This window comes from Mesoplodon mirus, assembly GCF_964341445.2.
Source record: "Mesoplodon mirus genome assembly, chromosome: 4".
Taxonomy (NCBI): domain Eukaryota; kingdom Metazoa; phylum Chordata; class Mammalia; order Artiodactyla; family Ziphiidae; genus Mesoplodon; species Mesoplodon mirus.
In genome coordinates, this window is record NC_138979.1 from 48,374,729 (window position 1) to 48,399,197 (window position 24,469).

Consider the following 24,469-nt stretch of genomic DNA (forward strand, 5'->3'; position numbering starts at 1 on the left):
GAATTTATTATTTGCCGATTCACTGCTCTCCCTTCTCCCTCCCTTCCTTTACTCACCACCTTCCCTGCTTGGAATAGTCCTCAATCACCACTTTCTCTAGCTGGTCTGACCGTTTGCCAGCCTCCGAGCAGATCCTGGGCTTACCTGCGGCCACGCCCTTTCTCACTCCATTTGCTCTTCCTTGCCCGTCCTTGATCCTACCTACGCTCCCTGAGAGCCCCGAAGATGCCAGCATCTCCATGAATGAAGTCTTTCCCAGTCACACACCTGCAAGTGTCCTCTGTCCCTGGGAAACCCACACTTTCTCTGCTCTTTGCCATGGAATTCTCTTGTCCCTGTTGTTGGAGCTGGGCTGTATGTCTCACATCTTGGCTTCTCTAGAAGAGCATAAATTCCTTGAAGGCAGGGACTCCATTGTGCCTTATCTTGTGTCCTCACAGGCTTAATACATGTGCTGATTCATTGACTGAGTTGGTACTTTGCAATATGGGAGAAAGATCTGGGCATTCTGCATTCAATTCCAGATCCAGCCCTAATTCTGTTTAGGTTGTGTGACACCCTGAGCACCTAGTCAGGGGATACATAACATTTGTAGGCTCTTTTTAGACATAAAGAGTCAAGGGGAAAAAAAGGAGAAAAAGTAAGTAGGCCCATTAAAAAGCCATGCAATGTGTCTTTATTCACTGGTGAGAACCAGAATCATGAAATTTGAGTTCATGATCTGTGAGACACTTCTAGGCCCCCAGGTCATGCTTTTAAAGAGACATGATGATTTAGCCAGGCCTGAGCTGTTTGGACCCTGATTGGTAGCGACTCCATGCTCTGCTGAGGAGAGTGCGTTTCTTTTGCAGGAAGAAACCAATAGTTTTCTGAAAGCCATTGAAGAAGCTAATAAAAAGATGCAAGCGGCGGAGATCAGCCTAGAAGAGAAGGACCAGAGGATCGGGGAGCTGGACAGGCTGATAGAGCGCATGGAGAAGGTAACACAGCGTGGGGCCCGGGGCCCCCTCGCCCAGCCTCCCTTGCGGTGCAGCAGTTCCCCTGCAGGCCTGCCCCAAAGTATGAGAAGCCCTCACCACTGATCCCTCTCATCCCTGCAATTTGTGACTTGAAAAAAACAAAGAGAAAACTGTAAAAGAAAGTATAAGGAAGTCCCACAAAGTTCTAATTTTTCCCGTGGTGAAAATTTTGATGCTTCAAAAAACATTACGTATAAAATTATTTACAGAAACTAATATTTTAGCAGCCCTGCTTTGCTGGGACCCCAAGCATGAACTTAGATTACTTGTTGAGCAGGCAAGCCCTATTTCGACATTACAGCGACACCCCAAGCCCTGCCTGGGTCTGAAGGGTTGGCTTTTCTCTGACACTCTGTGTCGGAGCGGGGGACACTGCCTTTCTCTGTGGGTTTGTGGGGGAGGCCTGCAGAAGGCAGGAGCTCTGCCTGGATAATGAGCCAGTCTAGAGAAAGGGAAGAGGGAGCCTGGAAATTAGGCAGGAAGTGGAGAAACGGGAAGGAGGGGTGGGAGAGAGGAAAGAGAAAAAAGAAGAGAGAGAAAGGGCGGGTGACCTTTAGCAGGTGACGGCTTGCTGCTGGGGGAGGGGGGTAGTTGAAGGCTAGAGCTGTGGCTGCTTCCTGGAAAGCGACTCTCTCGTGACATGAGTTTGCAGAACAGCACTGACCGGCCAAGACCTGACCCATCAGCATCCCGTAACTCACTCACGCTGGATGCTGAGAATCCCCAGGCTGACGACGGAGGGAGGGGGAGTGACAGTGTGAGCAGGGTCAACAACTGGGCTCCCGCGTGATTCTGAGAAGAGGGCTGACCCGTGGTGTCTGCGGCATGATCCCCTCCACCGTCCCCTGACAAGGGAGGTGTAACCAGCTTGGGAACAGCCTTAAATGCAATACCGTGGAGCTTCGGGGCTGGTGGGGGGCTCCTGTTTTGGGTAACATCTTTTTTGGGGAGGGACTTGAGCAAATAGAGAGTCAATTACAATTTCGCCTCCACCCTCTGGGAAAGCAGAATCCCATGCGGTATTGAAGAGCGGGTAAGTGGCATGGTTAGAGCTAATGTCAACATTGGCTGGAGGTGGCAGTCATAACAATTGGGCAACGAAGGCATTTTCTAGAACGTGGGTGAGCTATCTCCCACATCACCACTCTCCTACAACAGCAGACGGTGCTGGTTAAAGCACACACTCCCCCTGGGTGACAGACTGTCCTGCAGCAAGCAGAAGCCAGGTGAGCGGGCAGCACGGGGAGATGTACAGACAGACTGTCCATGTGCTGGTTAAGAATATGGGTTTTAGGATCAGACAGACCTAGGGTTTGAGTCTTGCCTCTCTTTCTCATTGTGGGCAGTTACTTGACTTTTCCAAATTCAGTTTCCTCTTCTGTAAAATGCTGACAATAGTAATTCTTATTCTTAGGCCTTCTGTGAGGAGTACACGAGAAAAATCCGTGCCAAGTGCTCAGCACGGGGCCTGGCATATATAAAGTCGGGGCTCACAAATGTGTGGCTCTGATTTTTATGTTGTTGCTTGCATAAATGCCTGCCCCTGGTGTCAGCTGCTTTTTCAGCTGGACCTGTTCTGTAGCTGAGTTTCTTTGTACCCTTGCGATTCTGAAAGTTCCCAGCTTTTTCCCACTGATGTCCACGTGCAGCCCGGGTAAGGGCCATATGGCTGGGGGCCAGGCTGGTGTTGGTAAGGCCGGCCGTCCCTGCCAGCGTTTGTGTGACACAAAATGTTCCCCACGTCCTCTTGGCTTTTTCTTTAGTGATTGAAAATCTATTGTCCTTCCCCTTAATCTTTCCCATTTAAGCTAGCGAAATGCTTGCTTTATTTAGCTAAGATTAGATTACCCATTTACTGGTTTTCCCCCTTCAGGGATAAATCTGGGACAGCAGGAACCGTGCCAAATCTCTGTCACACAGGATGTGAACAGCATGCCCACAGAGTTTGTATTCCTGTTCTCGCCTATTTTTGGATTTTTCTCGAGGACAAACCATGTGCTTTTGAATGGCTTCTGTGCTGTATCCCTTAGTTTACTGTTCTCAGCATTGTGTGCCAAACACCTTTTTTTCCTGATCAGTAGAAGTCTTGTAAGGACTGTGTTCTATCAGAGACTCTTCTGCAGAATAGGTAATATTCTATGCCTTGATCTCAGTGGTGGTTTCACCAGGTAATGTGTATACAAATGTATTGATTGTGCAATACTCACTTAAGATTTGTTGTACCTCAATTTAGAAAAAAAATCGAATTTTAAAGTATGCTGTAAGTTAGGCCTTGCCCTACTTTAAGACAGCTTTTTGGGGAGTCTGAGGGAAGGCTTGCTTGTTAAAGAATCATCATTATAGGGCTTCCCTGGTGGCGCAGTGGTTGAGAGTCCGCCTGCCGATGCAGGGGACACGGGTTCGTGCCCCGGTCCGGGAAGATCCCACATGCCGCGGAGCGGCTGGGCCCGTGAGCCATGGCCGCTGAGCCTGCGCGTCTGGAGCCTGTGCTCCGCAACGGGAGAGACCACAACAGTGAAAAGCCCGCGTACCGCAAAAAAAAAAAAAAAAAAAAAAAAAAAAGAATCATCATTATTATTTCAGGGCTAATGTAAACTTCCAGCCAGTGGCAGAACCCGTGGGGACAGTAAGAAAGTGCATTCGCTGTAGAGATTTAAAAGCAGTAATAAAACCCCACTGAAAAGTCGGTCTTCCTTCATTATTCTTAGTACATCGATGATAACGTTGCCCTTCCTCCCGTGGTGGACTGCTCCGCAGCTCTGGTCTACCCTTGGTCTGCCACTGCTTACAGCTTCAGAAGTTGAGGGGGCTAAAGCTGCAAGGATCTGCTTTGAATATTTGGTGGAAAAGACGTTTGGAATGTGTATAAGTAGCCAGAGCTTGTTGGGGAGAACTTCTGAGGTTAAAGATGAGGCACAGCCATACTTAGAGAAGGACCTAAAGTAGAATAGTCTCCTCCCAATTAATAAGCAGAATTTGATAAACTTCATTGTAAGGAAATTTATTATACTCTCATCTGTAACATTTCTAGGGCAATTTTGGTTGCGATGGGCACTACATTTTTATTAATATTTTCTACTTTGTTCAAAGAAATGTGTCCAGATTTTATATTACTTAAAAAAATTTTTTATTTATTTGTTTGTTTGGCTGCGTTGGGTCTTAGTTGCGGCACACGGGATATTCATTGCAGCGTGTGGGATCTTTCGTTGCGGGGCGCCGGCTTCTCTCTAGTTGTGGCGCGTGGGCAGTAGAGCACGCGGGCTTACTTGCCCCGCAGCATGTGTGATTTTAGTTCTCCGACCAGGGATTGAACCTGTATCCCCTGCCTTGGAAGGCGGATTCTTAACCTCTGGACCACCAGGGAAGTCCCTTATATTACTTATTTTAGGTAAACCTCTAAACTTATATATATATACACACACACACACAGCAAAGTGTACAAATCTTAAGTGCACAGCTTGATACATTAATTGGTTTCCTGTTGAAACTGTAACAGTTTACCACAGTTAGAGGCTTAAAGCATCATGGATTTATCGTTTTTAGTTCTGGAGGTCAGAAGTCCTAAAATCAAGGTGTTGGCAGGGCCGGCTTCCTTTTGGGAGCTCTAGAGGAGAATCCATTTCCTAGCCTTTGTTCCCTTCTAGAGACTGACTATATTCCTTGGCTCATGGCCCCATCCTCCAGCTTCAAAGCCAGCATTGTAGCATCTCCCAGTCTTTGTGTGTTTCTGATTCTAACCCTACTTCTTCCTTCTAATACGAGCCCAACTAGATAATCCAGGACAACCTCCCTATTTTCAAGAACATTAACTTAATCACGGCTGCAAAGTTCCTTTATCCATGTAAGGCAACATATTCACAAGTTTCAGAGATTATGATGTGGACACTGTTGGGGGACTGTCATTCTGATTTTCACAATGTAGTTTTACAAGTGAACACACCCGTGTACACACCATCCCAGTTAATTTATAGGATATTACAGAATTCCAGACCCTCTTGATGATTCAGAAAATAATCCCAAGAAATTTGTAGTATCACAGGCCACTGATTTAGAGTATTGATTAACATTATTTAGAATCATACATTTTCACAAGACATCTGAGCCTGGGCCGATGAAATGCTTTTAAAAAAATAAATCTTGAATGGCTTTATCCAGGATATTTGTCTCTAACTCATAAATACATCTATAAATACGCACCAGTAAATGTGACATTGTGAGCTTTGTTTGGACCCTGGCAAGTGGGTGTATAAAACCCACGGGTGTCACATAGACTTGAATTCACTAGTGCTGGAGTTGCTTGCTATACGTTCTCCAGCCAACTTGGGATCCATAGATTAAATATTAGTGTCTGTCTGTTTTAGGAACGCCATCAACTTCAACTCCAGCTCCTGGAGCATGAAACAGAAATGTCAACGGAAATTACCAATTCTGACAAAGAAAGGTAAGATGTAATGCCCTTTGTCTTGTAATGGATTTAGATGGTGGACATGCTGTGTTTTTGTGGGCTCACTTGGTCCTTACATTGTCATTCGTTTGGTCGTCACCCACTGCAGACTGATACATGCAAAACATTGGACTGGGAGCTTCCAGCCACATCTTACAACCAAGCGCTGGTTGTTAGTGCAGTGGAACACGTCAAAGCCTGTCACAAGTGCCAGAGTTCAGTCTATAAATGTTCTCCATAACCTTGAGCTCCACAGGATGCACCTTGTTGATGAGAAAACTCAAGAGTGACTAATACCATTGCCATGGAAACTAATTTTACAATGTCTTTGTTTCCAAACATTCCTCAATGAAACCTTGCCTTGTCCTCTGGCTGTGAGTATATAAAGCCCTGCATGGGAAATGCAGGAGCATTCCACGGCCTCTTCTGGAAACCAGAAGGCAGCGAGGCCACGCACGGCCCTCTAGTGAAGGAAAACAAGGTTGGGATGCTTTGAGCATTTGAGCAAGTTACTTAACAACCCTGAGATTCTTTGCTTCTCTGTAAAATGGGAATTCTTTATTCAAGTGGGGAGAGTTGTAATGATGCGAAGAGTGCCCATCTCATTGGGGTATTATTGTGAGGGAACTGCTGGGTGTACTGCCTGCCACATAGTATGTGCTGAAAAGATACCTGTTCTCCTTCCTCTTATGCAACTTCAGAGTTTGCAGAGTTATAGGGATCTTCCCTAGTCTTTTGTTTGTTTGTTTTTTTGCGGTACGCGGGCCTCTCACTGTTGTGGCCTCTCTCGTTGTGGAGCACAGGCTCCAGACGCGCAGGCTCAGCGGCCATGGCTCACGGACCCAGCCGCTCCGCGGCATGTGGGATCCTCCCAGACTGGGGCACAAACCCGCGTCCCCTGCATCGGCAGGTGGACTCTCAACCACTGCGCCACCAGGGAAGCCCTTCTCTAGTCTTTAATATAGTGCTGAGGAGGGACCTGGCAGAGATGGGAAGTGGTAAGCAGACCACCAGACCCTTCGTCCATGCTCCAGTCCAGTGGCCCCAAAGGACTGTAGAGTCCATCTGCTGGTTCCTTTGGTTTACTTGAACCAAGTAAAGTCTGAGGATAATTTGTGTGTTTTTTTTTTTAAAGTATGAAATGTTTTATGAGGTGGTCTGCTCTGTTTTGATGGAGAGAGGGTCTTTCAGCATCTTTCCCATTTTCTCAAAATAAATGATGTATGGAACAATTGTAATTCCTGACTTTCCAGGACTCTGCCACTTGATTTCAGATATTTTGTTGTGTTGCTAGATTCTTCTCCTTCTCTGTTTTCCTAATCATGGTAATTACTGGATGTTCCAATGCTGTATCAACCCCAAAAGAAAAAGCCTCTCGTATCTGTAAGTGGTGCAAAAAAATTCTCTCTCAGTCCCTGGAAAGTATAGTAACTGTCCTTACACAGGGTAAAACTTTCAAGTGGGAATTTGAAAAATGGTCCTATCTTCCTTCTACAGTGGGGTGGTCAATTGGTAGTTAATAAACTAGGATACACACAAAGTAGGAAGAGTGCATCTTGTTCTGGGCAATATTCCCTTCAAGCGGTGACTCTGGGTGCTGCTCTTGCTGCTTTGCTTGAGGATTCACTTGCTCTTTCTTCTATTTGTATTAGGTATCAGCGGCTGGAGGAGGCATCGGCCAGCCTCCGGGAGCGGATCCGACACCTAGATGACATGGTGCATTGCCAGCAGAAGAAAGTCAAGCAGATGGTTGAGGAGGTAAGCCCCTGTGAAAGGCCTTGGGCCCGGGATTGCTTCCTGTGGTGGGGACACTTCAGCCCTAGAGCCAGATACGACTCTCAGCTCCATCTTCTGTGGCTCAGGCCACTGCCATCTTGGCCCAGAGGAGAAGGTCCTCATATGTCCCCTGTGGACTGGTGATGATCCCTCTAAAAGAGGGCCATCCCCAGATGAAAGGGTTACAGTTAAGAAAGCTGGAAGGTGCGGTTCATAAGCTCACTCACCTACACAGGACAGCAGTACCCTTTATGGGTGCCTGCAGCTCAGGGATCAAAGGGTGTGACAAGAACAGTTCACTTCAGCTCAGGCCTCTGCACCCCGGGACCTGCCTGCCTCTCCCCTGCTCCTGCTCTTGTCCTTTCTCCACGTCTGGTGTGTCTCTGTCATTCCCTTTCCCTGTCTGTCCCTTCTTCGTTTTTTCTCTTTTCTACTATCCTTTTTCTCCTTCACTGTCTATGTAATGTGAAAGCAAGTTTTAGGCTTACTGTATGCTGGACGTAGTTTACTATCCTGTTTTTCTAAATGAAAAAACAGGTAAGTTGAACTTTTATATTTCTCTAAGAGGAAAAGAGTTTCTTTTAACTTGTGTCACTGTACCTGTCTCTCTCATGGTGATGCTCCATAGGAGAAAGTCCATGCTGTGTACAGCTAATCAAATATTAGTGTATTTTTCTTGCTCGATTAAAAAATCAGATGGAAATAAGAAGTTATTATGAACAAGGTGATAAGTATTCCCTAGGGACTAATACTCTAACTTGCAAAGAAAAGGTTTCAATTAAACATTTGGTTGGCAGTGGAAAAACTGGAAAAAAAATTTATATTAAGCACAACTCTGAAAATGTATCTGTTAATGTATTATTAAAATTAAAAGTATATCTACTTCTAATAAATAACTTACACATATGATAGACAAATAGAAGATTAAACATATATCTTTTTTATTAATCCCTAAAATGTTGGAGCTATGAGTGGGGTTAAGGTCAGGCAATTGTGAGGATGGGGAGGGACACCTTTTTTTATTGTGTGTAGGATAAGCGTACACATTAGATAAAATCTGCTCCCAAACGAGAAACCCAGTCACACAGTGTGATTGGCCCGTGTGTCAGTCTCAGGGCTCAGTAGAATAAGAGATTGGGGAACAAAGGCTCAGATGAGGAAACCCCGCATGCACTTTCACAGTTCCTTGGCACTGCCAGGCAGAAGCAATGCCAGCAACAGGGATGGGTAGGTCTTGCCGTATATCAGCACTGGGTAGTTGTCAGGAGTGTGTTTCCCAAGGAAAAGCATTGCTGTGTCACATTTAGCATCTCCGGAACCATGGCTGTTAGATCATAGCTTTTCTGCTTCTGAACTTCACACATGTGAAGTCTGGGGCAAGGCTGTCCCTCATTTCCCCATGGGGCTCCTTGGCTGTGGTGCACTCCCATTTCTCCTGCCTCACTGCAGGGTGCTGTCTGCGTTGTTTCCCTGTCGAATATTAGAGAACCAGTGAACAAAACCTCATATGCGTTGGCTTCTGATTGAGTTATCACCTGTAAGGGTTTAATGATTGGTCTTTTTTTTTTTTTTTGCGGTATGCGGGCCTCTCACTGTTGTGGCCTCTCCCGTTGCGGAGCACAGGCTCCGGACGTGCAGGCTCAGCGGCCATGGCTCACGGGCCCAGCTGCTCCGCGGCATGTGGGATCCTCCCAGACCGGGGCACGAACCCGTGTCCCCTGCATCGGCAGGCGGACTCTCAACCACTGCGCCACCAGGGAAGCCCTGATTGGTCTTTTTTAAAAGACATTTTCAAGTAGTTTAGAATTCTGTTTTCTAAGTGACTTCCGGACTCTAATAGACATACAAATTTGAAAGGAGTAGGGGAATATTTATATATGAAAATAGGTAAGCATATAAAGATCACTGTCCATGCCTTGCATTACTACCTGTGATTTAATATCTCCCAAATAGAGCTTCTCTAAGTGCTGATGATGTGGTCTGAAAGACCCAGCCAGGGGAATGAAATCACAGGCTGAAATTTAGGATGGCACCGTCAGAATGAGCACCACCTAGGGGCCAGCTGGGTTTCAACAGTTAGATAGAGGCAGAGGAAGAGAGCTTTAATTCTAAATTTAAACTAAAAACTACTTAAATCAGGTGGTAAGAATTAATGCATTTGTCTAGTACACTGTATTAACTCATACAACAAAAGGATGGTTTAAAATTTCAATTGCTGTAGCCATTTATGTGAATACTTTTTAAAAAAGTTAGAAACATGGAAAAGGGACAAATGAGCACATTGAGATGTTCAGGGTCAGGTTGGAAAGGAGTTGAGAACTACAGTAATCCAGGGAGTGGTTGAAGCACTCGGGCAAGACATGGGCAAGGGGAGACGTGAGAGGTGAATTCACATCTTACAAAACTGTCATGGAGAAGACGGAATATATTTTTGTTTGTGTTGCGGTGCAAAGCCAGGCTGGAGCCACTGGGTGGCAAATTTCAGCTTTCTGTTCAACATAAAGGAAACATTTCTAAAATTGGCTGTCCTGGGAAGTATATTTAGCCTTTAATCATGGGTGCATTTTATGAGGAGAGAAGTCGGGATAGAAGCTCCTTATATAAAGAATTCTCTATTGTTTACTAGGCTGTGCCTGTTGTTAGGATCTCAGCCTTTTCATTGCTTTGCATAATGAGTGAAAGTAGCAAAGACATATTAAATTGGTTCAAGTCATTTGGACCAAATTTTGAAAAATCCAGACAGCTGAATTAGTCATGTGTGGCATCTTGAACTCTGACTTGAGAAGTGTCTTTCTATCTGTGAACTCCAGCCACCCAGATATTGAGACAAATTTGACCCGGAAATAGAGGCAACCTTTACGTGTCACCAATGTTGGGGACAGTTTTCCTTCCCTCACATGAAGTCTGAAAGCTTGTCCCTGTGATGGCTTCACACTCACCAGGGGTAGGAATCGAGTCCCCATCCATTGTTGCTGTCATCTGAATCACAGTGTCTATGAATGAAGTTAGTTTATTAAAATGATGGGCTTCTTTTTTTCACTCAAAACATCCAGGTATTATTACTGAGGTTCTTGGAATCCTTAAATGTTAAGCAGTATATTTACTTCCACCTCAGTGGAGTGTAATTTCTAATAATAATAATAATAATAATGATAGTAATAATGATGATGATATATTGAATAAAAATTAACCAGCGTAGGTGTTGCAGCCCTTAGCTCAATAATGACTTTTCATTGTATGGGACAGTATATTTCAGTAGGGATTTGTGCATGTAAGAAGGGGGCAGGATGGGCCCTTTTGAAATGAAGGATTATGTATCTTATGGGGTCAAGTTCATTGAGAAAAGATACAAAGCATACTGCGTGAAGTGTGGGAGCTCATACCCCCACCTGGCTAGATCTTTGTACCAAATTAAGTCTCCTTTTGTGGTGTTAGACAGGGGTTGGTCATCTTCCTCCCATCACTAGTTCTTCTGACTGGTTCTGGATCTGACAGAAAAAAAAAGTGCACACACACACACAAGCCCAAGTATGCCCCTTTTAGACTTTTAAGGGTTTGCCAGAAAATACAGAGGGACTGAAAAAAATAGCATTCATGAGGAAACTCACTCATCCATCCATTTACCAGTTACCCACCGGCATTTTCTCTGTGGTGGGGCTGGGTACCCAGTGCGGAGCGGGGCAGATGTGGTCCTGCCCTCATGGATCTTACCATCTGGTGTTAGCTGAGTTCCAGTCATCCTTGCCCTTGGGATTCATTCTTCTGTTGACAAGCCGTGTTGGGACTAGGTCCTTTGTCTCGAAGCCGGCTGAGTTCTTTAGCTTGCCATTAAAGGAACCAGGAGATCAGGGAGGAGCACAAGGCTGGGCGGAAACTGCAGCCAGAGCAGTGAACACCTTGACACATCTTTAAACATCTTCAGTCAACAGGGCGTTGACACCTCTTTACCTGCTCTCATCAAGGCCCAGTGCCCCGCCAACCAAAGCAGCTTTCTGCCGAGGGGAAAATTATCTGGAGGAAAGCAATTTTAAAAATTTAAATTCTCTCCATCCCAAGAATCTTCCCTTTTATATGGATCGGCCATTTGTTAGCACACAATTTTTTTAAAAGTCTTGTGTGGTGTGCTGAAATGTACAATGCAAAAGTACATTTTTGCCAAATACCCTGTGTTTAGAGGATTCAGAGTGATCTCCATCACTGATGATTAGCCACATGGGGGAAGGGGAAAGGAGCTGTGGCACCGAGCCCACAACGCTAACCTGCTCAATTAAACTGTTTCCAGATCATGTCCCACGAGCTCTTCTCCAGATTTAGTCTCTGGCTCTTTGGAAGATGACAAAATGGTAGCTTGCTCTGGGTTGGAAGCAGTTCCTTTTATCGTTCGTGGTTCGAAGAACACTTGTACTCTCTCTGCTGGGAAGAGGTGGCGTGTGTGTGATGATTTGATGAACAAAACACGAAGGACATGACATTGAAAAGAAAATGTGGCCACGTAGGGCTCTTATTTGTGGAAACACCCACATTCTGTTACTTCACCTTCTACAGCCTGACACTGCAGAGTCAAGAGAACTCAAAGATCCAGAGTATTTCTAGAAACGTGGGTTTCTAGACATCTAAGAGGGAACTGTGATGAAAAATAGTACTAAAAAATAATTTAGAAAGTGCAAGGTGGAGGCTGGTCTTGGAAGATGAAGCCTTATTTATGGAAAAGCTGCCAAGGACACCTGCCAAGGAGATGGGAAGCGAGCTCGAAGAACTCCAGTGCCCCAGGAGGAAGTGCTCCCCACCTGATCATACCCCAGAAAGTACAGAATAAGCCAGGTGTCTCTGTAGTTTGATTATATTTGTATGTAGGAGGTGGCCCTGAGGATGTTCTTTTTGAATGAAGACCAACAGCACTAATCAACTTAGCTCTCTTCTTGTTTAAGAAACATTTGGTTTGCTTCTATCACCATGCATAGACAGTTCAACTCACTTCATGAAAAGGAGAAGTATATCTGATGAAAAGAAAAATGGACTGCCCTGGTGGCGCAGTGGTTAAGAATTCGCCTGCCAATGCAGGGGACACGGGTTTGATCTCTGATCTTGGAAGATCCCACATGCCGTGGAGCAACTAAGCCCGTGCGCCACAACTACTGAGCCTGTGCTCTAGAGCCCGCGAGCCACAGCTACTGAGCCTGCGTGCCTAGAGCCCGTGCTCCGCAACGAGAAGCCACCACAATGAGAAGCCCGCGCACCGCAACGAAGAGTAGCCCCCGCTCGCTGCAACCCGAGAAAGCCTGTGTGCAGTAATTAATTTAAAAAAATGTATTTGGCTGAAATACATTGAAGTGAAATATACTTCATGCATGCTTTCTTTTCATAGAGGGCTTCGTGACAGCCACAGGCCCTGGTATCTCACCAGAACTAAACGGTGTTGCTGAGAATTGTAGCAGCGGTGGTAGTGACAGTCAGTGGGTGGTATTAGCCTAACAATAATGAAGTGAGTTCATTAAGGGGGAGGGTGTCACTTAGACGCTGGGTAGTTTTCCGCTCCGTCCTCTCCTCCGTGGCAAAGTTAGCAGGTAGATGCTTTCTTGTCAATAGCTGTCTTTGGTCTTTAATTTAGATGCTTCTGCCCAGCTGAAGCAAGTAGGCAGTGATGGGAAAGGAAGCAGATGAATAACTTCCCACATGCGTATGAACCGTTGATGCAGTTTACCTCTACCGTGTTCTGTTTGAATGCAGATCCCCAGTTACTCTTGCTGGGTTTCCAGACTTCCCCTAGGGAGCTTTGAGTCAGATCTGAGAATCGCTAATCTAGATGTCACTCTAGTGTAGGGACCTACACTGTTTCTAGGGATACCTTTACTGCCCTCATGTTTTTCAGTCTGTGGTGGAAAAGTTACTGGCATTTGTTCTAGTGGAGGAGACTCACTACCCAGCTTCAAAAATCTAAGTAATATCAGACAAGGGGATCTAGAGGAAGCGGGGCACCCACTTGGGCCTCTCTCCCAGGATTGTGTGCTCTCCCCCCCTGCCCTTGGAGTTCCTTCTCTCTTTTGGGGCACAGATAGTACCCTGAGGCTAGGTAGACCTTATGTTCTGGGGCAGACAGTGAGTGAGGTGCCGAGGCTGTCTGCAGGACCGTGAGAGTGCCTCCCCCCGCCCCCCCAAATGCTGTGCCCTAGACGACCCCTGCACCTCCCCCTAGGCCTGATGCTGGGTCCTGGGCTAGTCGGGGATCTCCTTAGATCCGGGTCCCCTGCCTGAGAGGACCTCCCTCCACCTGCTCCTCCCTGCCCTTGCCCGTGTCCCTAAATTCACCCCTTCCTGCCAGGACTGTGATATGGTATGAACTTGACTTACTGCGTCAAACATGAGTTAGGTGCTCAAACCCTGCCCCACACTCACCCCGCACTACCACCCCATTCCCCGACCCCTAACTGGATCCTAAGCCTTGGGCTCTTAGGCTGTGATTCTGTCTCAGGGCCACTCACACCCCCACCCAAAGGAGATGCTACTCAAAAGTTGAGGCCAAATTCATTTATAGTAATCGAAAATGTTACAGTTTCCAATTCTGGTGTTTAACACTGTATTAGCCACTTTTTTATTTTAAAATCTCAGCTGCTTTATCTAAAGCATGAAGTTTTTAGAAGGTAACCAGAAAGCTCACATGGGTGTAAACCTTTTTTGTATGCATTACAGAAGTATTGCATGTTCATTGTGTGACAGGTACTGATTAATGCATTCACGATTCAAATTGTCCTTTCAAGGGAGAAGCTCTTTTCTTTGCAAATGTCGTTGAACCCACTTTCTGTCTGTTGAAATTGTTTCTAATTGGCTCTGAAATGTTTCTCAGACCTGGGTGCTCACGTTCTGCCCATAGTAGTTTGTGTGCCTGTGCTCCTCATCCAAGTAACTCCCAGCTAGTGGATGTTTCTCATGTTGCAAGGTGTGCATCTACACCTCCTGTCCCATGTTAACCCTCTGTGGGAGGTATTATTAGCACCATTTTTTAGTACTGGAACCGGAGACTTAAGAGTCTTAAAAAATAAGTAGCGGGCCTCCCTGGTGGCGCAGTGGTTGAGAGTCCGCCTGCCAATGCAGGGGATACGGGTTCGTGCCCCGGTCTGGGAGGATCCCATATGCCGCGGAGCGGCTGGGCCCGTGAGCCATGGCCGCTGGGCCTGTGCATCCGGAGCCTGTGCTCCGCAACGGGAGAGGCCACAACAGTGAGAGGCCCGCATACCGCGAAAAAAAAAAAAAAAAAAAGTAGCTAGTGGTCTCTCCACAGGTGATGATGGTGTTAGGTCCACACCCAGATTTTTGACTCCAAAGCCAGCCTTGTTCTTTGCTTCTTATTTTTTTATAATTGGAAAAAAAATTTTTAATATAGAAACTTAAAGAGAATGATAAAAAATAAAATCCATGTATTCTCTTCTGGAATTGACAGATGTTAACATTTTGGCGTATTTCATATTTTTTCTAAATAAAACATTAGAAGTTCCCATTTTACTCCTCCCAGTTTGGACCTTTTCCCTTCTTACCCTCCACCCCATCCTGCCCTAACACCTCCTTCGGAGGCAATCTGGCCTCTATCCAGAGCATGTTTCTGTGCTTTTACTACACATACATGTATTTATTGTTGGTATATAGCTTGGTTTCTGTGTTTTAAAAAGTATGTAAATTTATAATATATAAATAAATTTTATTGTATTTATTTTGCAACTTACTCTTTTCCCCAATTTTGTTTTTGGAGTTGTTACATATAGATCAGAATTATTCATTTTGATGGCCGTCTAATATTCCATTAGATGAATATATTGTAATGTACCCTACTGATAGACATTTAGCTTGCTTCCAATTTTTTATTCTTTTGCAAACAATGCCACACATGTGTCTGTGCTTATCTAGGGAATGTACTCAGAGGAGGAATCGCCAGGGCCTGGGGTTGGCACAGTTTCTCCTCTGCTAGGTATTTCCCTATTGCTCTCCAAAGTGTACGTAGACTTCCACCCGTCATGTATGAGGGCAGATTTCTCCACATCCTCATCACCTCTTGGCGCTGTTGGACTATAATTTTAGCCAGTTGTGAAATAGTATCTCTTTGTCTTAGTTTTAACTTGCGTCAGTCTGGTGACTGCTCATTACAACTGGAGAGATTGAGCATAAACTTCTCACCAGTCAGGCTCCCATTCCTATGAACTGGTTGGTCATATCTTTTGTTCATTTTTCTGTTTGGTTGTTTTTCTTTTTTTCCCTGCTGATTTTTAGGAACTCTGTATACTGCCAATATTAGTTGTTTGTCAAAAAATATTTGAATGCCGTTATCTTCTCCTTGTCGGTCATTTTCATTTGTTTATGTTGTTTTGTATAATACACACGTTTTAAATTTTGGTAGAAAGTTATCAGTCTTTCTGTGCTGTGTTGTATGTCTTGTTTGTTTCATAAGTTTTAGAGTTTTGTTTTGCATCTTTAGGTCTGTAATTACACCCCTCCCCCACATTCTTACCCACCGTTCTCTTCCTTACTCTGTTTTTCTCCATAGCACTTATCATCTTGTAATATATCCTAACTTATGTTTTGTTTATTTATGTGTTGTCTGTTTCCCTCCACTAGAATGTAAGCTCCCTGAGGGCAGTGGCTTTTGTCTGTTTTGTTCATGGCTATATCCCTAACACTTGGAATAGTCAAGGACATATAGCAGGTGCTCAAGAAATATTTGTTGAACAAATAAAGAATAATCCATATGGAATTTATTTCTTGTGTATATAGTATGAATAGAGCTGTCACCCTTTTTTTCCCCCCTCATGGAAAGCTGGTTTCTCTAACACCATTTATTGGATAGTCCATCCTTCCCCCACTGATTTTTTCATTCAACCTTTATCAAGCTGGAGTTGTTTCCCTTGTGCCACTGTCTTTATATATTTCTGTTCCCCTGCCTCTGTGCTGAAGTCTGCAGAAAAGCCAGTCCTCACACACACAAGTGGGAGTGGGGGTGATGAACAGCTAGGTTCCACTTACGGAGAGCTTTTCTCTGATGGGTCAATCAGTAAACATTTAAGAAGCAACTTTTATGAACCAAATGTAAAAATGGACCTGAGTCCTCAAAGCCCTCAAAGGACTTTCTGGTTGACATTAAAACTCATTATAACTCAAGGCAGAATATAAGGGTTAAGCAGGACAATTAGCTGTGTGCTGGGAACACACAAGCTGGAGAACATAGTGGGTAAGTTTGTAGGCTTCAAGTAAATTCAATCTGACTTTGTATCCTGCACCTGCTCCTGACTGGGCTTTGTATCTTGAGCAACTTATTGATCTTCTCCAACATTTAGTTTCCTTATCAAAAAAATGGGAATGATGATAATAGTACCTGCTTCAGGGGTTGTTGATTGACTGAAAGAATGTATGCTAAGGGTGTAGCTCAGTGCCTGTAAATATTCCCTAATTCTAGTGTGCGTGGAGTCTTTAGGGAGGAGGTGAAATTTGACTGGGTCTTGCAGCATGGGTTAGATTTTTCTGGGCAGGGATTGAGTAGGTGGAAAAGGACGTGACAGACAAGATACAGAATAAATAAAAAACAAAAGCATGGAAGCCAGAAAGTATAGGGTGAGTTCAGGGAGCATTATTCTAGTTTGACTGGATTGTAGGAGGGAGTAATGATGAAGAGACTGGAAATGTAGGTTAGGCCTAATTGCTGTGGATTACCAGCAACAAGCCAAGAAAATGTCCTTTATTACTAAGCTCCTAATTCCTCGATGGCTCCCCATTGCCTGATCAGATCAGAGCCTCAGAGGGATGTCTCTGGCAGGGCGTGCTTGGCGAACAGGAGAGGAGAGGGGCAGGGAGGGCAGCTAGGGGGCTCCCAGGAGAGTCATGGTCAGTACAGGTGAGGGTCCATGTTCCAGGGCACCTGAACTTTAGGAACATTGTGTGTGTGTGTGTGTGTGTGTATAATTAAAGCCTCCTTTATTTTTTTATTTTTTATTTATTTTTTTGCAAGGGAAAGCTTTATTTTGCATTTTTTTGACCTTCATTTTATTTTTTTAATTGCTTAACAATGGTGTGTTAGTTTCTGCTTTATAACAAAATGAATCAGTTATACATGTTCCCATATCCCCTCCCTCTTGCGTCTCCCTCCCACTCTCCCTATCCCACCCCTCCAGGCGGTCACAAAGCACAGAGCTGATCTCCCTGTGCTATGCAGCTGCTTCCCACTAGCTATCTACCTTACGTTTGGTAGTGTATATATGTCCATGCCTTTCGCTTTGTCACAGCTTACCCTTCCCCCTCCCCATATCCTCAAGTCCATTCTCTAGTAGGTCTGTGTCTCTATTCCTGTCTTACCCCTATGTTCTTCATGGTATTTTTTTTTCCTTAAATTCCATATATATGTGTCAGCATACAGTTTTTTTTGTTTTGTCTTAAAATTGACAAGACTAGTATAAGCATCTTAAAAAATTTTTTTTATTGGCGTATAGTTGATTTACAAAGTTGTGTTAGTTTCAGGTGTACAGCAAAATGAATCAGTTATACATATACATATATCCACTCTTTTTTAGATTCTTTTCCCATATAGGTCATTACAGAGTATTGAGTAGAGTTCCCTGTGCTATACAGTAGGTCCTTTTTAGTTATCTGCTTTATATATAGTAGTATGTATATGCCAATAGGAACATTTATTTAAACTACCTTTTTTTTTTTTAGCATCAGCTTTGTGCCAGGTGTGGAGCTGGGTGCTTCCATATACATGCCTACCTCAGAAATACTGCAGGTTGGGTTCCAGACCACTGCAATGAAGCAAATATTGCAGTAAAGTGAATCACATGAACTTTTTGGTCTCCCAGTGCATATAAAAGTTATACTGTAGTCTATTAAGTGTGCAATAGCATTATGTATAAAAAGACAATGTGACACCTAAGTAAAAATACTTTATTGCTGAAAATTGATCACTAATCATCATCTGAACCTTCAGTGAGTTGTAATCTTTTTGCTGGTGGAGGATTTAAAATAGTGCAAGAATTACCAGAGTGTGACACAGAGATACAAAGCGAGCAAATGTTGTTGGAAAAGTGGTGCCGAAGGACTTGCTCAGTGCAGGGTTGCCACAGACCTTCAATTTGTGAAAAATGCGACATGTAAAGCACCATAAAGCCAAGTGCAGTAAGATGAGTTATGCCTATACCTCCTCTAGTTGTTTAGCCTGAAACAGTTCTCTCCCTGGATATTCCTGTTCAGTGTATGGTCTTCTGTCCCTGATACTGCACCCATCCAGGGAAGGGCAGGGATACAGAAGCTTAGAGGACCCTCTTTCCTACTTCTCCATCCCACCTTCCAATAAGGTCACAGAGGAGGAAAGAATAGCCTGAGGACTTAGGGCTCCAGCAAATCCTTTGTTAAAGAAGGTATCACCTGCCAGTATTCTTCCCAGCCTTGCCTAATTTCTGGGCAGCATTGCCACGATAGGTTGTCGTCATAGGGAGATAGAGGCCAACCTCTGGACATCAGGCTGGTGTGAATGGAAGAGCCCGGGCCTTGTCATCAAAGAGAAGTGGGTTTAGATCTCAGCCCTGCCAGAATCGAGCCCTAGGGTGACCACCTGTCCTGGTTTGCCTGCGAACGAGAAGGTTCCCGACTCATGAGACTAGAACCTAGAAAGTTCCGGGCAAGCTGGAACGAGCTGGTTACCTCTTTAGCCCTGTGGTCTGAACCTTTCCCTCACCCCATCGGCAGACGGCAGGTGCATCCTATCTCTGGGTAGGTGGGGAGACCTCACATCATTCTGCTTCCTTATTGCACTAATGTGTGTGTTTCTTTCTCCATTTACTGCCTCACTGGGATGTTGACTCCCTGAAAGTGGAGACCAGGTCTTCCTGGCTCACTGCTGTGCTCCCGGAATCTAGCACTGGGCCCGAGGCAGAGGGGATCACAGGTGGTTGTTGAGGAATGAACAGGCAATGAAACTCTAGGAACCCCAGTTCCCTCGTCTATGGGGATAACGACTCTTAGGGTTGTTTCTGAGAATAATGAGCTAAGCCAGCAAAAGCCCTGGTACTCGGTACACCCCTTCTTCTTCCTTCCCAGTGAATGCACATAGATTGGAACGCCAGTTTATCCATCCTTCCCTGATGTTTACATAGCCCAGTCATGTACAGGCACCCAGGGTGCTATTTCTTCTTAAACAGAAGTTGGGTTATCTTTAATATAAGATAGAAATCAAACCACATTAGATTATTTTACCTCAGAAGCCAGTTTCAACCGATCCTTTTGAATAGTATGTTCTATTATTATATATTACTTCAAACTTAATAGAAAAAAATTGATTAAAACGTGTGCCCTGTTCATATCTGGCCTGGCTGAATGCCACAAGATACATTAATTGAAAATGAATTTCTACAAACCCAATCAAGCGTCATGAAGATGAAAAATGTACCTTTTCCCCTCCATTCCTTCATTGATTTTTCATTTTCCCCACTCAGAGCTTCATTTAGCAATTTTTCAGTTTCGTTTTGTTGTGGCCTTAATTCATTCCCTTCACTCCCCCCAAAATGAGATAATGTACCATTTTCCTTGTCCTTTTTAAACTGTTCTTTCATGCTGCATTAGTGCAGGGTAGATCCTGATCTTGTCATACATCCCTGTGCTTTATTATTTTTTTAGGAAAAGAGGGTAACCTTATTTTTAAAATTCTTACCATGGTGGTTTTTATCAAAGGGAATGCACTTTAAAAATACATAACTATGAAATTAGTGTTACAACACTTCTAAAATGAATTAAGAGAAACTGCAGCAAAAATAAAAAACCTTTTCAGAGGAAGAGTATTAGATATCAATTATTCTCATTTTTCAGGGTGAGGTATTTGGGGATCAAACACGAGTCCTGTTTTGTTGAGGGAAATGGAGAAAGCTATTTGCCAGATCACAAGAGGCTGAATTGAAAACAAGGCTGGGTCAGGACAAGAGGGAGCAAAGGGAGGTGACTAAAACCCCAGGTGAGTTCTAGAAGGTTCTTGCCTGTCTTGTGCCAACCGTGCCCCAGTCTGTTTGCCGAGTCCCTGGATCTCTAGGGGTTTCGATAACAATAATAGGGATCTTCAAGCTATCTTCCTGTCAAATTTTCAAATAATCGAACAGCATACTTTTCCCATGAAAAGTTGAGAAGGGCTCACATTCAAGTATCCTATTGCTTTACCCTGACCTAGAATTCAGAACCCTGGTTATCTCATTTTGATTAGAAGCTTTGATTGGCAATTAGCCATCTTTGGTACATTTTCAATGGGAAAATGAATTATTTCTTTATCATTGCAGCTTAAAGTAGAAAAGTGTTTTTAAATGAGGGCCCATTAGTAGGAGTAACAAAGTGGGGTGTTGGTGATAGAGGTTTGGAAACCTTGTTAATGTGTCGAGTTTCATGATAGGCACGTATACACACACCCTGATTTTGAATAAAAGTACCTGTGGACTTTAATTGGTTATTCTTAAAATTAGAATGAAAACAAAATAAAACAGATTTCAAAGAAAATGAACAATAATATCATAAACTTAGTTTGGATTTAAAAAATTGAATTCCCTTTTCCTTACAAGATTTTAAACAATTTAATTCAATGTGATCATTAGTTTTAACATACCTTCTAATATCATGCCCTGTTTCATTGTGTCTCCGGTTTTACATAAGGCATTTTCAGATACATGTATATCATCATTTGCCAGCTGGTAAGAGAAAACACCCCAAAGCACAGTTTCTTTAAAAAAACCATATCAAGTGCTATCTAGTATTTAATACTTATTTGCTGCTGCATTTCTTCTATTCATTCCTCTCCACATCCCCAACCTCAATATTGAGTTATGTTTCATGAGTCTTGCACAATTGGGTACTATTCACATCCTTCTAATTATAGGGCTGTATCACATTCTGACATCTAACATGAAATGACCCTACCTGTCTGTCACCAATGGAAAAAAATTCCAGGAAGCTGAAAAGCCTTGCAACCTCCTGGGTTGCTGTGAATCCATAACAGGACCTTACTAAATTTTTGTACAATTTCATTTTGGTCTGGTTGACATACAAGGTCTTTTTGAAAGAAATTGGGAGGGATCCTTTCACTATAGGAATCTATTTCCAAAGTTTATAAAAATGTGTGGATTGATAGGGGTGATTTCACCTCCTAAGAGGACTGCTCTTTCACATAAGATAATTGATGCACTAAACATCTGTTCCATGTGGGTTTGCTGTCTGGTGCAAGGGAAAGATGTAAACAAAGAGTGGTCGTGGCAATGACGGGTTCTACTAGGGGTTTGCTCGAAGGGCTGAAATGGAACAGAGGAGAGAGACACAAAGCCAGCCTGGAGGACTTGGGAAGAGCTGCCCTGGGGGGCGACTGTTGAGTGCTTCCTGACAGCAGATTTCCTGGTGGAAAAAGGAATGGAGGGTGGGAGGGCATGCCTGGTGAAGGCACCAGCCTGTGCAGAGGCCTGGCAGCAGGACCATCGTATGTCCATAGTACGCTGAGAGCATGGAGTGGCTTCTAAGTAGGGTTCATTGTGGGACAGAGCAGGCATGAAATGAAACTGGGGAGATAAATTGGGGCCACAGCAGAAGTGCCTCATGTCCACGCTAGGGAGCTGGAACATTAGAAGCTTGGGAGGGTTGTTTTGTTTTGTTTGTACTTTTTTCTTTTACTGAAGTATAGTTTATTTACAATGTTGTGTTAGGTTCAGGTGTACAGCAAAGTAATTTGGTTATATATAATCGATTCTTTTCCATTATAGGTTATTACAAGATATTGAGTATAGTTCCCTGTGCTATACAGTAGGTCCTTGTTGGTTATCTCTTTTATATATAGTAGTGTGTATATGTGAATCCCAAACTCCTAATTTATCACCCCCCGCCCCAAGAAGCTTGGGAGGTTTTTTAAGTAAGAGGGTGATATATGCAGCATCTCTGGGGTAGAGCCTAGAAGTAGATGACTCCGTCCAGGTGACTCCAGTGTGTGGGTCTGGTTAAGAGGGATCGCTTAGCTCGAACCATCTATGCAGGTAACTCAACTGTGGCTGATGTGAAGAAAAGCCAGTTCCAGTTTTAAGAAACCAGATGACACCCCCACCGCCCACCTTAAATATCAATCTGGCCTGTAGTCTTAGAAACCTAGCATCCTGCATTATCAGTTAGGCTGTAAGACACATACACAGTTTGAATTACAAAAAAAAAATCATGCTAATGAAGACAAAATTAGACATGAGTTCAGTGAGTTAACATCAGTTAAAAGGTTCTAGATTTTACCAAGATGGGTTTCTTCCCTTTGTTCTATAAGGGGGTTTACTGTTTGATATTTAAATTTAACTGTTACAAGAAGATTACATTCTTGGGTAACTAAAATAGAAGCACTCATTTTCCAGACCTCATCTAATTTCTCATTTCTTTTTTTTTTTTGTGTGGTATGCGGGCCTCTCACTGTCGTGGCCTCTCCCATTGCGGAGCACAGGCTCCGGACGCGCAGGCTCAGCGGCCATGGCTCACTGGGCCCAGCCGCTCCGCGGCATGTGGGATCCTCCCGGACCGGGGCACGAACCCGTGTCCCCTGCATCGGCAGGTGGACTCGCAACCACTGCGCCACCAGGGAAGCCCTCTCATTTCTTAATGCCTTGACTTGAGCCTGGTAACTTGGGTCATTTACCACCACCTGGTGACAGCTAGATTTAAATGCAGATTCTTGAAGTGTACATAAACCTCTTGAAGGTCAAATTTACAAACTTACATAGAGCACGGACTTGAGGATATGGGGAGGGGGAAGGGTAAGCTGGGACAAAGTGAGAGAGTGGCATGGACATATATACACTACCAAACGTAAAATAGATAGCTAGTGGGAAGCAGCCGCATAGCACAGGGAGATCAGCTCGGTGGTTTGTGACCACCTAGAGGGGTGGGATAGGGAGGGTGGGAGGGAGACGTAAGAAGGAGGAGATATGGGAACGTATGTATATGTATAACTGATTCACTTTGTTATAAAGCAGAAACTAACACACCATTGTAAAGCAATTACACTCCAATAAAGATGTTAAAAAAAAAAAGGAAAAAAGTGAGAGCAAAGGTGCCAAATGGATTTTACTTGCATACTGGCTGCATAGTTCCCTGGATTTTGGGTGCCCCCGATTTTGGGGGTTGCTTTGGAGGTTATGTGTTTAGCAAGTCTGTCTTGGTTCATCTAGGCCTCCAAGAGTCTATTCCAGACAACTATGCCCCTGAAGTCTAAGGGGCGGATTGTTTAGAGATGATGGATGGATGGATTCTTTGATTCATTCATTCAATGTCTGAGAATATGAAGATGATCAAGGTCTTTACTCTCAAGCTGACAGTCTAGGGAGGGAGAAATACCAGTAATAACATAGTAGTAGCTAATTTTTGAGTGTTTATCATGCTAGGTGCTACAGGAGACGATATTTCAAGGCTCTTTGAAGTTGGCAGTCAGAAATAACAACATTTTCCACACAAATGTGTGATTTAGATATTGTGGAAAAGAACCAAAGGCTTGGGAGTCAGACGATAACCTAGAATATTAGCAAACCCAGACGCGTGAGAGCCTGCTTATTTTAGAAACTGGATGCCGCACCTGGGAGAAGGCATGGGATGTGCTCCAGGAGCAGACCTCAGGGGGGAGTAACTTGGGGTTCAAAGTTGGCACCCCTTCTAGGGCATGAGGGGCCAGCCATGAACTGACTGCCAACCTAAGCATCCTTTTTCTCTAATCCGAGCAAGTCAACTCTGGCCACAGAATGTACTGTACAAGATGCTTCTATGAGAAATGCTCAAGGATGAAAGCAAATGAGTGTGCACAGCATTCATTTTTAGTGCAAGAGCACAATCGCTTCTTGAAGCATCAGTTGCTAAAAAACGCGATCCTTGTCGTCAGAAGCTTCAGATCCCCTACATCCTTCCTTGGACCTATTCTTTTTCTCTAGAATGAGATGCCTCCTCACGCTAGCATTAGCCCAGAGTTCTCCCCTCAGCTGTCTCTCCAGATGATATCTCTGCTTTGCATTTATTTCTTTTTAAAACTAAAATCTAGGGACAAAGGTGAGCAGAATCATCTTAGTCTCTTCCTATGAGCTGTTCATTAGGGTGCCCTTAACCCACACCTCTTGCTTCTCTTGACTCACAAAGCACTCTGATTACTTCAGAGATAGTGAAACTAGTGTGCGTGAAGTCACTTTTTGTGTTATTTGATGAAATATTACCCCTGACCTTCTTGGAA

General features: G+C 44.0%; 1 protein-coding gene across 3 annotated transcripts in view; it reads left to right on the plus strand.

Annotated features, from left to right (window-relative positions):
* Positions 1–24,469, plus strand: part of MYZAP (myocardial zonula adherens protein) — a 119,330-nt gene that overhangs the window by 59,268 nt on the left and 35,593 nt on the right. For all 3 annotated transcript variants that reach the window (XM_082618379.1, XM_082618377.1, XM_082618378.1), the window contains 3 exons: positions 852–980; positions 5,381–5,460; positions 7,116–7,221. In XM_082618379.1, coding sequence (XP_082474505.1) covers positions 852–980; positions 5,381–5,460; positions 7,116–7,221 — 315 coding nt within the window. The remainder of the gene's footprint in view (positions 1–851; positions 981–5,380; positions 5,461–7,115; positions 7,222–24,469) is intronic.